The 13808-nt window shown below is 46.7% G+C and overlaps 1 protein-coding gene across 2 annotated transcripts in view; it reads left to right on the forward strand.

Moving 5' to 3' along the window:
* Window positions 1-1031: 1031 nt before the first annotated feature.
* The window catches only part of gdap2 (ganglioside induced differentiation associated protein 2), a 65301-nt gene continuing 52524 nt past the window's right edge, over window positions 1032-13808 (forward strand). For both annotated transcript variants that reach the window (XM_072513765.1, XM_072513767.1), the window contains exon 1: window positions 1032-1421. In XM_072513765.1, coding sequence (XP_072369866.1) covers window positions 1252-1421 — 170 coding nt within the window. In that variant the 5' untranslated portion in view covers window positions 1032-1251. The remainder of the gene's footprint in view (window positions 1422-13808) is intronic.

Raw genomic sequence — 13808 nt, forward strand, 5'->3', positions numbered from 1 at the left:
AAGTCTCCCCGGGAGTTGCTGTCTTGTGGCCAGGAGGTGCCTGCCATACACTTGATTCACTGGTTTAACGTAATGTCCCTTCAGGAGCGTCATCGCTTCAGAGTAGGTGGGCGCATCCCGGATGAGGGGAAAAATGTCAGGGCTCACCTGTGAGCAGAAGACTTGAAGCTTCTACGAGTCCGAGGGTTCTTCAGTGGCTGCTCTGAGGTAGCCTTCGAAGCAGGCTAGCCAGTGGTCGAAGCTGGACGTGGCGTTTGCTGCGTGAGGGCTCAGCTGCAGGCGATCAGGCTTGATGAGGAAATCCATCTTTAAAACTTGTCCTGACAGACTTAATTTGTAATGTTTCCGTTAGCCCCGCCGGACTCTTTCTTTAACAGGGGGTGAATGTTGTAAACGCCACTAGTAGTATATTGTATGTATTACGGCACTGCCCGTATATTACAGGTACGACGGTAAATCCCTGCCTGCTGGCTCTGCCCAGCAGGCAGCGTATAAAAAGTGTGCTCTCCTGCGCTGCAGTCATTCTGGTTCCAGCTACCAGGAGGCACAACATCTTGTTCAATAAAGCCTCGATTGTTCCACCATTCTCGTCTCGTGGTAATTGACGGTACATCACACAATAAGAAGTCTTACAACACCAGGTTAAAGTCCAACAGGTTTGTTTCAGATCACTAGCTTTCGGAGAGCAGCTCCCTCCTCAGGTGAATCTGAGGAAGGAGCAGTGCTCCGAATGCTAGTGATTTGTAACAAACCTGTTGGACTTTAATCTGGTGTTGTAAGACTTCTTACTAAGAATGAAAAGACAGACGTTGCATTGAGGGATTGCACGTAGGGATATTTTTTAAGAAAGGGATTTAAGATGGAGGAAACGGGTCACAATTTAAAGCTGATGTCCAACATGGGGTGGGCAAACAGTTTGGTTTGGTAGAACGATCGATTTGGAAAGTGCCTCCTGCTCTTCCGATCGGGTCTTTGGAAGGAACGCGGGCCCCGCCCCTCCCCTCCCCAGAGGAAGTGACGCGAGGAGCTGGAGGCTGTTTCCGGTGGCGGTTGCCGAGTGGTCTCCAGCGCGAGCGATCCCGAGGATCCTTATCCGGGCCGACGCCTTCGTCCCAGTGCTGCCTGCCTGCATTGAGCCTGCTCCCGGGGAACGGGGCCACACACCCCTCCCCCTGTGGGGGACGGGTGAGTTTGGACGCGGGGTCTCCGCTCCGCCCTCGCTGCCTGTGTCGGCTCGGGGCGCTGAGGGACATGGATCCTCTGGGAGCCCGCTCTCCTATCGTGGACGTTCAGACTTTGTCCTGTTGGGCCAACGGTCCAGAGGCGGCCGAGACCGGGATCAGCAGTGAAGCGCAGCCGGACTGCTCCATCCCCTCGCCCTTCCCTTACAGGAAGGACATTAACAACAAAGTGGTCCTCTGGTATGTACTTAACTTCTACATCTGCACCGAGCGGATTGCGAAAGGCGCTTGACCAATTCAGCCTATTGAAGGGATTGTGGACCCCCCCCCCCCCCTTTGAGTTTGCAGTAACCGGAATTCGCGCTTTCAATTCCCCTGTGATTGAAGTTGGCGACAGGCTGCGCAACCCCTCAACGACTGGTAACCATTCCTTGGGTCAGCATTCGTCCACAGAAAGTTGGGGGGGTTAACAGTTAAGGTTATAATGTTTGCTCCCTTCCGTCATATCAGTCCCAGGGTCACAGGTTCGATTCCCGCTTGGGTCACTGTCTGTGCGGAGCCTGCACGTTTTCCCTGTCTCTGTGGGTTTCCTCCGGGTGCTCCAGTTCCCACAAGTTCCGAAAGATGTGCTGTTAGGTAATTTGGACATTCTGAATTCTCCCTCTGTGTACCCGAACAGGTACCGGAATGTGGCGACTAGGGGCTTTTTTCACAGCAACTTCATTGCAGTGTTAATGTAAGCCTACTTGTGACAATAATGAAGACTATATTATGTGAGATACTAGATAGTATGGAGTGAGGGGGGTAGGTCTCTTTCTTTTTCCCCCCCCCATCTAGAATCTATTAATATTTGCACCATCTCTGTTTTATTGAAGCTTGTAATTCTGTAACATGTTAAATCATGGATTCACTTTGAGTATTTAAGGCATCTTGTAAAATGCCAGTAAACATAGCATTGTCCAGAGGTTGAGTATAATTAGCATGTCAGGAGATGGCATTATTTTGATTTGAAACATGTCACACTGCTTCTCTTATGTTAATATAATATCCTTTTCATTCCCCCGTGCTGTCATGCTTCTCTTCCCTGCTCCAGCATCTAGGTTCTGCATAACTGCTGATACGGATTTTTCACGTGATAGCAGAAACTGAACATCAATTGACTCCTGTCACTTTTGTTGCAGATCATGAAGCAATAAGAGATGTTGCAATTTTAACCACTTCTTGTTCCGTTGTATCTTTCTCTTTCTTACTCCTCGCTCCTGCTGCATCTCTTCCCTGCCCAAGCCCTTGCAACTGCCAATTTGCTACCTAGGATATCCCATACAAGGGAAAATGGGCAGTTAAGGTCTGGTCTGTTTTGGGTTTTTTTTAATGAACATTTTATTGAGATATTTTCTTGGCATTGTAACAGCAGGAATACAAACAATGTACATGAAAATATAAACATAGTGCAAATACCACATCCCTCCCCAACAGATCCTACCATTAATTAACCTTCTAATCTACGCTAACCTAACCCCCCCCCCCCCCCTCCCCGCTGATGATTAATTCTCCGCGAAGAAGTCGATGAATGGTTGCCACCTCCGGGCGAACCCTAACAGTGACCCTCACAAGGCGAACTTAATTTTCTCCAAACAGAGAAAGCTAGCCATGTCCGATAGCCATGTCTCCGATTTCGGGGGCCTTGAGTCCCTCCATGCTAGTACTATCCGCCTCCGGACTACCAGGGAAGCAAAGGCCAGAATGTCTACCTCTTTCTCCTCCTGGATTCCCGGATCCTGCGACACCCTGAAAATTGCCACCTCTGGACTCAATGCCACCCTTGTTTTTAATACCTGGGACATGACATCAACAAGCCCCTGCCAAAATCCCCTCAGCTTTGGACATGCCCAGAACATGTGGACATGGTTTGCTGGTCCTCCCGCACATTTTGCGCACCTGTCTTCCACCCCAAAGAATCTGCTCATCCGGGCCACTGTCATGTGGGCCCGGTGAACGACCTTGAATTGAATCCGGCTGAGTCTGGCACAAGTTGCAGTCGCGTTGACTCTACTCAACGCGTCCACCCAAATGCCGCCCTCTATCTTGCCCCCCCTAGCTGCTCCTCCCACTTTCAGCGCCTCGGTCTGCATCTCCTCTGATCCCATAGGTTCCTTGTAAATGTCAGAAATGCTCCCCTCACCTATCCATCCTCTGGAAACTACCCTGTCCTGGATCCCCCTTAGCTGCAGGAGTGGGACGATTGATACCTGTCTACGCAGAAAGACCCGCACAGTTAACAAAATTTGTCGTCCCCCCCCCCCCCCACCAATGCAAATTTCTCGTCCAGTGTGCTCATACTCTGAAAGCTCCCCTCTATAAACAAATCCCCCCTCTCCGCCATATTCGGAACCCCCGTCCATCCTCCCCGGGGCAAACCGGTGATTATCGCAGATTGGGGACCAAATCGATGCTCCCACATATCTCTTCCATTGCCCCCAGACTTTCCAGGCCGCCTCCACCACGGGGCTGGCAGGAGTACCGCGCCGGCGGGAATGCCAGAGGCGCAGTTACCAGCGCCCCCAAACTTGTGCCATTGCAAGAAGCCGCCTCCATACGCACCCATGCCGACCCTCTCTTTTCCTCCCCCCCCCCCCCCCCCCACCAGCCATTTCCGATTCATGGCTATGTTAGCCGCCCCTCTCCCCGACTCCACTCAAGCATTACCCTCCTCACTCGTGGTAACTTGCCCCCCCCCCCCCATACAAAGCCCGCAATAACTTTATTGAACCGCTTTAAAAAGGACCGCGGAATGAAGATGGGGAGACATTGAAATACAAACAGGAATCTCGGAAGGACCGTCATTTTCACCGTTTGGACTCTTCCCAGCTAGAGACAACGGGAGTGCATCCCGTCTCCGGAAATCATCTTTCATCTGATCCACCAACAGGGCCAAGTTCAATTTATGTAGCCGGTTCCAATCCCGCGCCACCTGAATACCTAGGTACCTGAAACTGTCCCCTACCACTCTAAACGGCAGTTCCCCCAGTCCCCTCTTCTGACCCCTCGCCTAGACCGCAAACGTCTCGCTCTTCCCCATATTAAGCTTGTACCCCGAAAACTGACCAAATTCCCCTCAAATACCCATGATTTCTTCCATCCCCTCAATTGGATCTGAAACATACAGAAGCAGGTCATCTGCATACAGCGAGACTCTGTGCTCCACCTCCGCCCCCCACCCCTGCGGGACCAGCCCCTTGGGACCCTCAGAACAATTGCCAGCGGCTCTATAGCCAGCGCAAACAGCAGTGGGGAGAGGGGGCATCGAAGTCTCCTGTTCGTCCGTACACTTGCCACAGGAGCCTGGTACGGCAACCTGACCCAGTCAATAAAGCCCCTCCCAAATCAGAACCTCCCATAAATAATCCCACTCAACCTGGTCAAAAGCTTTTTCCACATCCATCGTGACCACTACCTCCACCACTCTACTTTCCGGGGGCATCATGATCACGTTTAACAGCCTTCTTACATTGGGTACCAGCTGCCTGCCCTTAACGAACCACGTCTGATCCGCCACGATGACGTTCGGTACACAATCCTCCATCCTGGAGGCCAAGATTTTGGCCAACCGTTTGGCGTCTACGTTCAACAGGGAAATCGGCCTGTAAGACCCACATAGCTCCGGGTTCTTGTGTCGTTTCAGGATAAGCGAAATCGTGGCCTGTGACATCGTCTGGGGCAGCACCCCTCTTTCCCTTTCCTCATTAAACACCTTCTTCAGCACCGGTCCCAATATCCTGGAGAACGTTTTGTAGAACTCCGCTGGGTACCCGTCCGATTCCGGGGCCTTACCCGACTGCATGGCCTTCAACCCCTCCACTATCTCCTCCAACCCGATCGGGGCCCCCAGCCCTTCTACCAGCTCCCCATCCACCTTCGGGAAAGTCAGCCCTCTGGGAAGTACCTCATCCCCTCCAGCCCTTCAGAGGGTTCCGACCTGAACAGCCTGCTGTAGAAATCCCCGATCGCATTACCCATGCCGAATGCCGAATCCCCAACTAAGTTCCCATCTCCGTCAATAACTTTCCCTATTTCTCTAGCCGCCTCCCTCTTTCTGAGCTGCTGTGCAAGCATCTTGCTAGCCTTCTCACTATGCTCGTAGATCGCCCCCCTCGCCTTTCTGAGCTGTTCCACTGCCCTCCCTGTGGTTAACAAGCCGAAACTCTGCCTGTAGCCTCCGCCGTTCCCTTAAAAGCCCTATCTCTGGAACCTCCGCATACCTCCTGTCGACTTGTAGAATCTCTTTTACCAGTTGGTCCGTCTCTGTCCTGTCCCTGTGAATCCGGATCGAGATCAGCTCTCCTCTCACCACTGCTTTCAGTGCTTCCCAGACCACCGCTGCTGAGACCTCCCCCATATCATTTACCTGCAGGTAATTTTGTATGCATTTCCTCAACCTCTCGCACACCGCTTCGTCCGCCAAAAGCCCTATACCTAACCTCCATTGCGGGCGCTGGTTTCTAGTCTGTTCCATTTTGTTAAATTGAGGCTTGGATTTGAACTCAGCCAGGTGGCTTTTGGAGGGGTATTACTGGATCATTACCTGATAATAAAAGTGCCATTTCTTGTCGAGCATTGACCCCCTCCCTTTGAAAACAACTGTCATCGCATCTTCCTGAGATAAATCACCCTCAACTCACTTTGCCCTTGTAAAGTATTTTCAAACCCCTCGAATGTGCTGTTACCTCCCAATTCAGGGCCCTTGTCCTCTAACTCCCAATTGCATGAGTCGCAAAAAGTTGGTTTACAGGTGATTAAGAAGGCAAATGGAGTTTTCTCCTTCATTGCTAGAGGGATGGAGTTTAAAACTAGGGAGGTTATACTGCAATTGTATAAGGTGTTAGGCCACACCTGGAGTATTGTGTTCAGTTTTGGTCTCCTTACCTGAGAAAGGACGTACTGGCGCTGGAGGGTGTGCAGAGGAGATTCACTAGGTTAATCCCAGAGCTGAAGGGGTTGGATTACGAGGAGAGGTTGAGTAGACTGGGACTGTACTCGTTGGAATTTAGAAGGATGCGGGGGGGGGGGATCTTGTAGAAACGTATAAAATTATGAAGAGAATTGATAGGATAGATGCGGGCAGGTTATTTCCACTGGCGGGTGAAAGCAGAACTAGGGGGCATAGCCTCAAAATAAGGGGAAGTAGATTTAGGACTGAACTTAGGAGGAACTTCTTCACCCAAAGTGTTGTGAATCTATGGAATTCCTTGCCCAGTGAAGCAGTTGAGGCTCCTTCATTAAATGTTTTTAAGATAAAGATAGTTTTTTGAAGAATAAAGGGATTAAGGGTTATGGTGTTCGGCAGGAAAGTGGAGCTGAGTCCACAAAAGATCAGCCATGATCTCATTGAATGGCGGAGCAGGCTCGAGGGGCCAGATGGCCTAATCCTGCTCCTAGTTCTTATGTTATTAATTGGGGTTTTATCTTTCCCATAGCACTAACCAAGATCACAAATGATATTCTGATTTCAGTGCATGATCCCCCCCCCCTCATTCCTGTTGACCATTCTGCAGCCTTTAGTAGTAACGACTTAAATGAACTGGTGGAGGAGCAACTTGTCCTATTGAGTCTTATTCTAGCAGAACGTTAATGACCCAAATGCTGCAGTGGTAATGACAGCAAAACTGTTGGGGTTCACTGTCAACATTCTTGTACCTGACAGCAACCTTTGATGTCTGCACATGTGTGGAATCAAATGTAACCTGATAACTTGAGTTACGTTCCTCCAGCGGGTCTGATGTTGAGGTGTCCCCAGAATGTGTTTCCTAAGAAAGCAGCGAATTGATGAAAACTTTCACTTTTATGCTATTGGCCTTACTTAAAACTCTGAAAATGTCATACCTTGTTGAATAAGGTACAACTGGGTTTATAACAGCATACAAAATTCATAACTTATGCTAAACACCTCAGTGGCCCTGAAAATCTAGTATATTTGTAAAATGCCCAATTTCTCCATTATAATTGAAAGGTCCATGTAATTTTTTAAGTTCAAAGTTTGTTTCTGGTAGCTTCTATTTTAATCCTGGAACAATTTATTTTGCTATCTTAAAATTCAAATTGATGGGTAAAGTATCTTTAACGTCCTGACTTGCTGTATTTGTGATTACTTCAATGAAATTGGCTGCTTATTCTGTTGCTTGGAGATCCACTCGATCTAGTGTCAGATTTGAATTGCTGTTTGAAGAAATCCACATCACAGAGACCACTAGATCTTTGTGGCGAGCTTTCTTCATGATCAACAGTGAGTGCTGTTGCATCAAAATCCATGCCAAAGCCTTCTGAACCTGTGAAAATTGACTGTGCAAGAGTATAGATATATTAAATCAGGTCTTTATATAATGTGGTCTTTGTAATAGTCAGAAGTCTTGTTTCAGATATTGTTATTTGGTTTTTAACATTTTATACATAAAATAAAGCAATGCAAAACAACAGAACCCCCCCCCACTCTACCAACGCATGCCCCAATAACTCAAAGAATGGCATCCCCCACCCCTATCCCCACCCTTCCCCTAGCAGCTTATGGTAACCAACTCTTTAAAGTGATGAATAAACAGACCCCGTCTCTTGTGGAAACTTCAATCGGCCCCCTCAAGATAAGCTTAACCTTCTCCAAATACAGGAACTCCATCAGGTCCCCAAGCTATATTGAGGTACTGGAGGAGAGGCTGACCCCAACAGGACCTGACTGTGAGTAGTCAGTGACACAAAGGCTAAAATGTCTGCCCCTGCTCCCATCTGCAGCTCCAGCAAGTCCAACACTCCAAATATGGCCCCGAGGGGACTACGCTCCAAATCCAAGTTCAAGATCGCTGGCATGGTGCTGAAACCCCCCCCAAAATTTCTCCAACTTTGAGCAGGACCAGAACATATGTACGTGGTTGGACTGACCACTCCCAAACTGCTTGCAAGTGTTCTCGACACCCTCAACCTCACCTGGTATGCCCTGTGCATCACCTGTAACTGTTTTAACCCAGCCTTGCACACTAAGTTGAGGCATTAACCCTCTGCAACACCTCACACCATAACCCCTCCTCCAATGCCAACCCCAGTTCCTCCCACTTGGTCTTAACCCCTCCAGCGACGCCATATCTTCATCCAAAATCTTCCCACAAATCGCTGAGACAACAACATCTCCATCATTGACAACACCCCCTCCAGCAACGAGGAGGGAGGTGTCACCGGAAAACCAGCATCAGCTTCGGCCCCATCACTAACTTAAAATGTTGTTGAAATTGCCTCCATATCTTCAACGCGACTATTGCCACTGGACTACCTGAGTATTTCCCTGGGACAAACGAGAGCGGTGCCATTGCCAGTGCTTGCAATCCCTACAGGAGCCTGCTTCCTCCCTCACCCACATCGCCACCAGCTCCCTACCCCAACCCCGCAATTCGCCACCCAATAGTACTACATCCGATTTGGAAGAGCCAGACTCCTTGACTGTCACGGTCTCTGAAGCACCATTTTCCGAATCCTCGCCACCTTACCCACCCATACAAACGACAAAATCAACTCTTCCACCACTGGTAAGCTGGAATAAAAATGAAAACTGCAGCAAGATATTCATCTTTACTGCCTGCACCTGGGCTGCCAATGACAGGGGAGACTGCCCCACCTCGACAAATCTGCCTTGACCCTACCCCACCAGGCTCAGAAAATTCAATTAGCGGAACTGAGCCAAATCCCGAGCTACCTTCACCCTCGAGTACCTGAAATGAGAAGTCGCCACACAAAATGGCAACCCCCCTCCCCCAGCCAGCTCCCGCCCCCTGGAGAGGAAGCACTCGGTCTTCTCCAAATTCAATTTGTATCCTCAAATAGCCCCAATATAGTCAGAAGTCTTAACTGCCTATTTTAGAATTTCGCTTTAGCATATAAGAATGGTAATATGCCCTACACAGTTCGCAATTCTGCAGCAGCTATGTTACTACTTGTAGCTTTCATCTAATGTGCCCGTTGATCTTGTTTACTGGCCATGTCTGCAGTTCACTCTGCTAGTTCAGTGTACAAGTAATGGTGGTTAAACGTCTGGAGCATCTACCTTGCCTGACGACCAAAGACCAAGTTGAGGTAAAACAACTTAAGTGTGCCACTCTCCTACTCCTACACTTAAATTGTTTAACCAGTTTCCGTGTGGATTTACTGCAACCATAATCCCAGCAAATTATGAAGAATTTAATCTTTTCCTATTTCCATTCATCACTTGTTACAGGTCAATATTTGAATATTTTCATTTCTTTTGCCTTTCCTTCCTGGACTCTAGCTTGCCACGGGCAACTATTACTGGCTCCTGCAACTGTCTGGATTATACTTCTCAACAGCTTCATTTCTCTGTCTTCTTTGGATTTGCTATAATGACTCCACTTTTCACACTCGAACCTCAGCTAGAGTTTTTCCCCCCACACTGGTCGATGAGATCCATGAGCATTTTAATAGAGAACAATACTAATATTTGCTAATCACTCCAAATTTGGACACCTGTTCTCATGCCCATTTTCTCAGCAGGAAGGGACAGGTTATCCCCTGCAGCCACCTGCTTTACCTGGCTCTGCCACCCACAATGATTTCATTGCCAATCTCATCTTCCTTCAATTTTCCCCTCCACCTTCTTGAAAGATTGTACCAGCCCAGGATGCATTCTTTTACTTTTCCATTGTCCTCACTTCTAGAGAGACATTTCCTGTTCAAGTGCAAAAGATACCATCTGGTCATTCACCTCTCCATATCACTTCAGGCCATGGACACTCACTTGCATGATCTTGTTCTAGTCTTGGATTTGTTTGGTATCCAAGTAGAATCCCAGTAATTTATTGAGAATTTAATCTCGAGAATTTCCTATTTCCATCATCCCTTGTTACAGGTTAATATTTGTATGTTGTCTGAATAATTTAGACTTTGTTGAACTCCACCATTCTTTCTGAAAATAGGACTCTGCACTCCCTGTGGCCGACCACTTCAATGCCATATCCCTGCCTATTCAACCAGATTTGATACAAGCATCAGAAAAAGTATCTAATTTTTCTGGGCACTCTATAATCCCCTGGTGTATATTTCAGTACACCCCATGGTTTCCTTTACCATAGAGATGTTGGTGATGGCAGGCTAGGCAGGTTGACCTTTCAAATGCAGATTCTTCATCTGGATGTTGCATTGCTGAGAATAGGAAGGGTGTGAAATGTTTCTGCAGGGGGTTATTTCCCCTTGAGAATTACTGGACTGGTTCTATTTTGCTGGCTTTTTCTGTTATAATTTTAGAGACCTTTTTTTCCATATTTTTCCTCCTTTCAGTCTTGTGAAATGAAATGAAAATGAAATGAAAATCGCTTATTGTCACAAGTAGGCTTCAATGAAGTTACTGTGAAAAGCCCCTAGTCGCCACATTCTGGCACCTGTTCGGGAAGGCTGGTATGGGAATTGAACCATGCTGCCGGCCTTCCTATGTCGTCTTTAAAAGCCAGCGATTTAGCTCAGTGTGCTAAACCAGCCCCAGATGTGTGTGTGTATCTTTGTCTCTGCACTCACTGGTGTCAGTTCTGGCTCCACGGTAGCACTCTTGACTCGGAGTCACAAGGTTCTGGCTGCAAGTCCCACTCCAGGGACTGAACACGAAAATCAGACTGATATTCCAGTTCAATATCGAAGCAACACTGCACTGTCAGAGGGGTCGTCTTTCAGTTGAGATGTTAAGTCGCCGCCCCATCTGCCAATTTGAGTGGATGAGAAAGATTCCACGGCACAATTTTTTGCAGAGGAAGTAACTTTGGTGTTCTGGCTAATATTTATCCGTCAATCAACCTGACAAAAACTGATTATCTGGTGATATTAAGTTGCTGTTTATGGGAGTTGCTCGGTGCAATTTGGCTGCTATATTTCTCACACTACTTCAAATGTACTTTATTGGCTGTCAGCACTTTAAGATGTCTGGTGATTGTGAAAGATTCTGTACAAATAAATGCAGGGTATTTTTTTCTCTTCAATATGGTCATGTGCATATGACCAATATTATATGTAATTTGTCTTTGTATGCAACCTTTTTGTTGCGCTTCAAGTTTAAAAGCAGCATAAACAGCAATTTAATAATCACCAGATAATCAGTTTTTATTAAGCCAACTGCAGTAAAACTAACATCATCAAAATAAATTGTACCCACTCTAGTTATTTCAGTTCCCTGTGGTCTCTATAATGTTTCTAAATTCTCTACGTACACCAGGCTAACCTGACACCAAATACGATGGACTTTTGTAGCAAAACATGCTGGTATTGTGATAATGCACAAGTTGAATCTAGATCAGTGCTTTTATTCTGAAAAGCATTGATGGATGGAAAATCATTGGCCTTAGGAAATCTGGTAGTGCTGCTTTGTGCTGTTGCCAGTACACTCGTGTGTTGAGGGCAGATGGTGTTGCTTCGCTATAAAAGCAGTGTTAGACAAGTTGTTGTTGAATTGAAAAGACTAGATGAAGGTATATGTTCGGATTTATTAATCTTTAAATATAATGAGATTTTCTGCTGACTTCTTACTCTTGAGAGGTGCACTGACAATTTGACTACATTCCAAGGTCCCTTTGCTCCATCTTAGATGCATTCATGTTCTTTATTCAGTTTGTTATCACAGAATTGCATCTGCCCAATCTGTTAATCTGTTGTCTTCTGTACTCTTTCAGAGTTTGTCGCAATCTGCCAACCCAACCGCCTCCAAATTTGGAGTGATTAGCAAATATTAATATTGCTCTCATATCAAAATGTCCTAATGATTTACATATGCATTAGTTTATAACTGAAGTCTGAGTGCAAATTCTGCAAAATATCACTCTGCATATTTTTCTATTCTGAGCAAGTTCCCTTATTTCCTTTGCTTCAATCATCTCTCTATCCATGAGCACACTCGCTTAGTTTCATAAACTGTAAAAAAAAAAACTTGTATTTATTTACTGCCTTTAACTTGGAAATAATCCCAAGGTGTTACAGTATGTGTTTGTGTAGAATCCATTCTCGTCAACAGAACTTTCCAGTAAGGCAGTTTAATTCATTCAAGATTCAACTGATAAACCGATTTATTTATCAGGGCGACACAGAGGCGCAGTCGTTAACATGCGGCACAGTGGTTAGGACTGGAGCTGCGGCGCTGAAGACCTAGGTTCGAATCCCGACCCTGGGTCACTGTCCGTGTGGAGTTTGCACATTCTCCCCATGTCTGCATGGGTTTCACCCCCACAAGCCAAAGATGTGCAGGTTAGGTGGATTGGTCACGCTAATTTGCCCCTTAATTGGAGAAAAAAAATAATTGGGTACTCTAAATTTATTTTTAAAAAACACTTGCCTCACAGGGCAGCACAGTTTCACAGTGGTTAGCACTGCTGCTTCACGACGCCGAAATCCCAGGTTCGATTCCGGGTCATTGTCCGTGTGGAGTTTGCACATTCTTCCCTTGTTTGCGTGGGTTTCACCCCCATAACCCGAAGGTGTGATGGGTAGGTGGATTGGCCACACAAAATTGCCCCTTAATTGGGAAAAATGAATTGGGATACTCTAAATTTATTTTTAAAAATACTGCTGCCTCATGGCGCTGAGGACCTGGGTCACGGTCCGTTTCGAGTTTGCACATTCTCCCCGTGACTGTGATGGTCTCACCACCACAACCCAAAGATGTGCAGGGTAGGTGGATTGGCCACACTAAATTTCCCCTTAATTGAAAGCATTTTCCCCTTAATTGGAAGCATTTTAATAATTTATCAAAATCTATCTGAATTAAATATTGCAATAAAATAAAATTCCAGCAACTTGTTTTATAAATGTAACCCTCAGTCATTTCTGATTATTCCTGCTTTTTCAAATGAGTTCATGCAGAGTTACTTGTTCACAGTCTGTAGTTAAATAACCCTTTCCACCTGGACCACCCAGGAATTTGGCCTGAATGAAAATGGAAGCGTTTTTACTGTCATTTGAAGGGGGTGGGGAAAGTTTAGCACCTGAAGACACTGCCTCTGCCTTGGTCCTCTTTGATATCCCCCTTCCCCTCATTGATCATCATCATCATCATAGATCATAGAATGTACAGTGCAGTAGGAGGCCACTTGGCCCATCGAGTCCGCACCGGCCCCCGGAAAGGGCACCCTACTTAAATCCACGCCTCCAATCCATCCCCATAACCCAGTAATCCCACCTAATCTTTTGAACACTAAAGAGCAATTTAGCACAGCTAATCCACTTAATCTGCACATCATTCGACTGTGGTAGGAAACTGGAGCACCCAGATGAAACCCACACTGACACGGGGAGAAAGTGCAAACTCCACGCAGACAGTCACCCAAGGTTGGAATTAAACCCGGGACCCTGGAGCTGTGAGGCAGCAGTGCGAACCACTGCTGCCCTAGATGGGCATGCCTAGACCCCATTGTCTGATGTTTCACCCCTAAACCTATCCATTCCATCCTCTTTAAAACCAACTTTCCCTCTGCTTTTGGCTTTTCTCCAAACATCTTATTTCGGTTGGAATCTATTGTTTTGTTACATGTTATGATGTGCCTTGCAAAGCTTTCCTATAGAAAAGAAAATGGGTTAAATTCTCTGCTCCTCGCTGGAAACACA

Source organism: Scyliorhinus torazame, chromosome 8, assembly GCF_047496885.1.
Source record: "Scyliorhinus torazame isolate Kashiwa2021f chromosome 8, sScyTor2.1, whole genome shotgun sequence".
Classification (NCBI taxonomy): domain Eukaryota; kingdom Metazoa; phylum Chordata; class Chondrichthyes; order Carcharhiniformes; family Scyliorhinidae; genus Scyliorhinus; species Scyliorhinus torazame.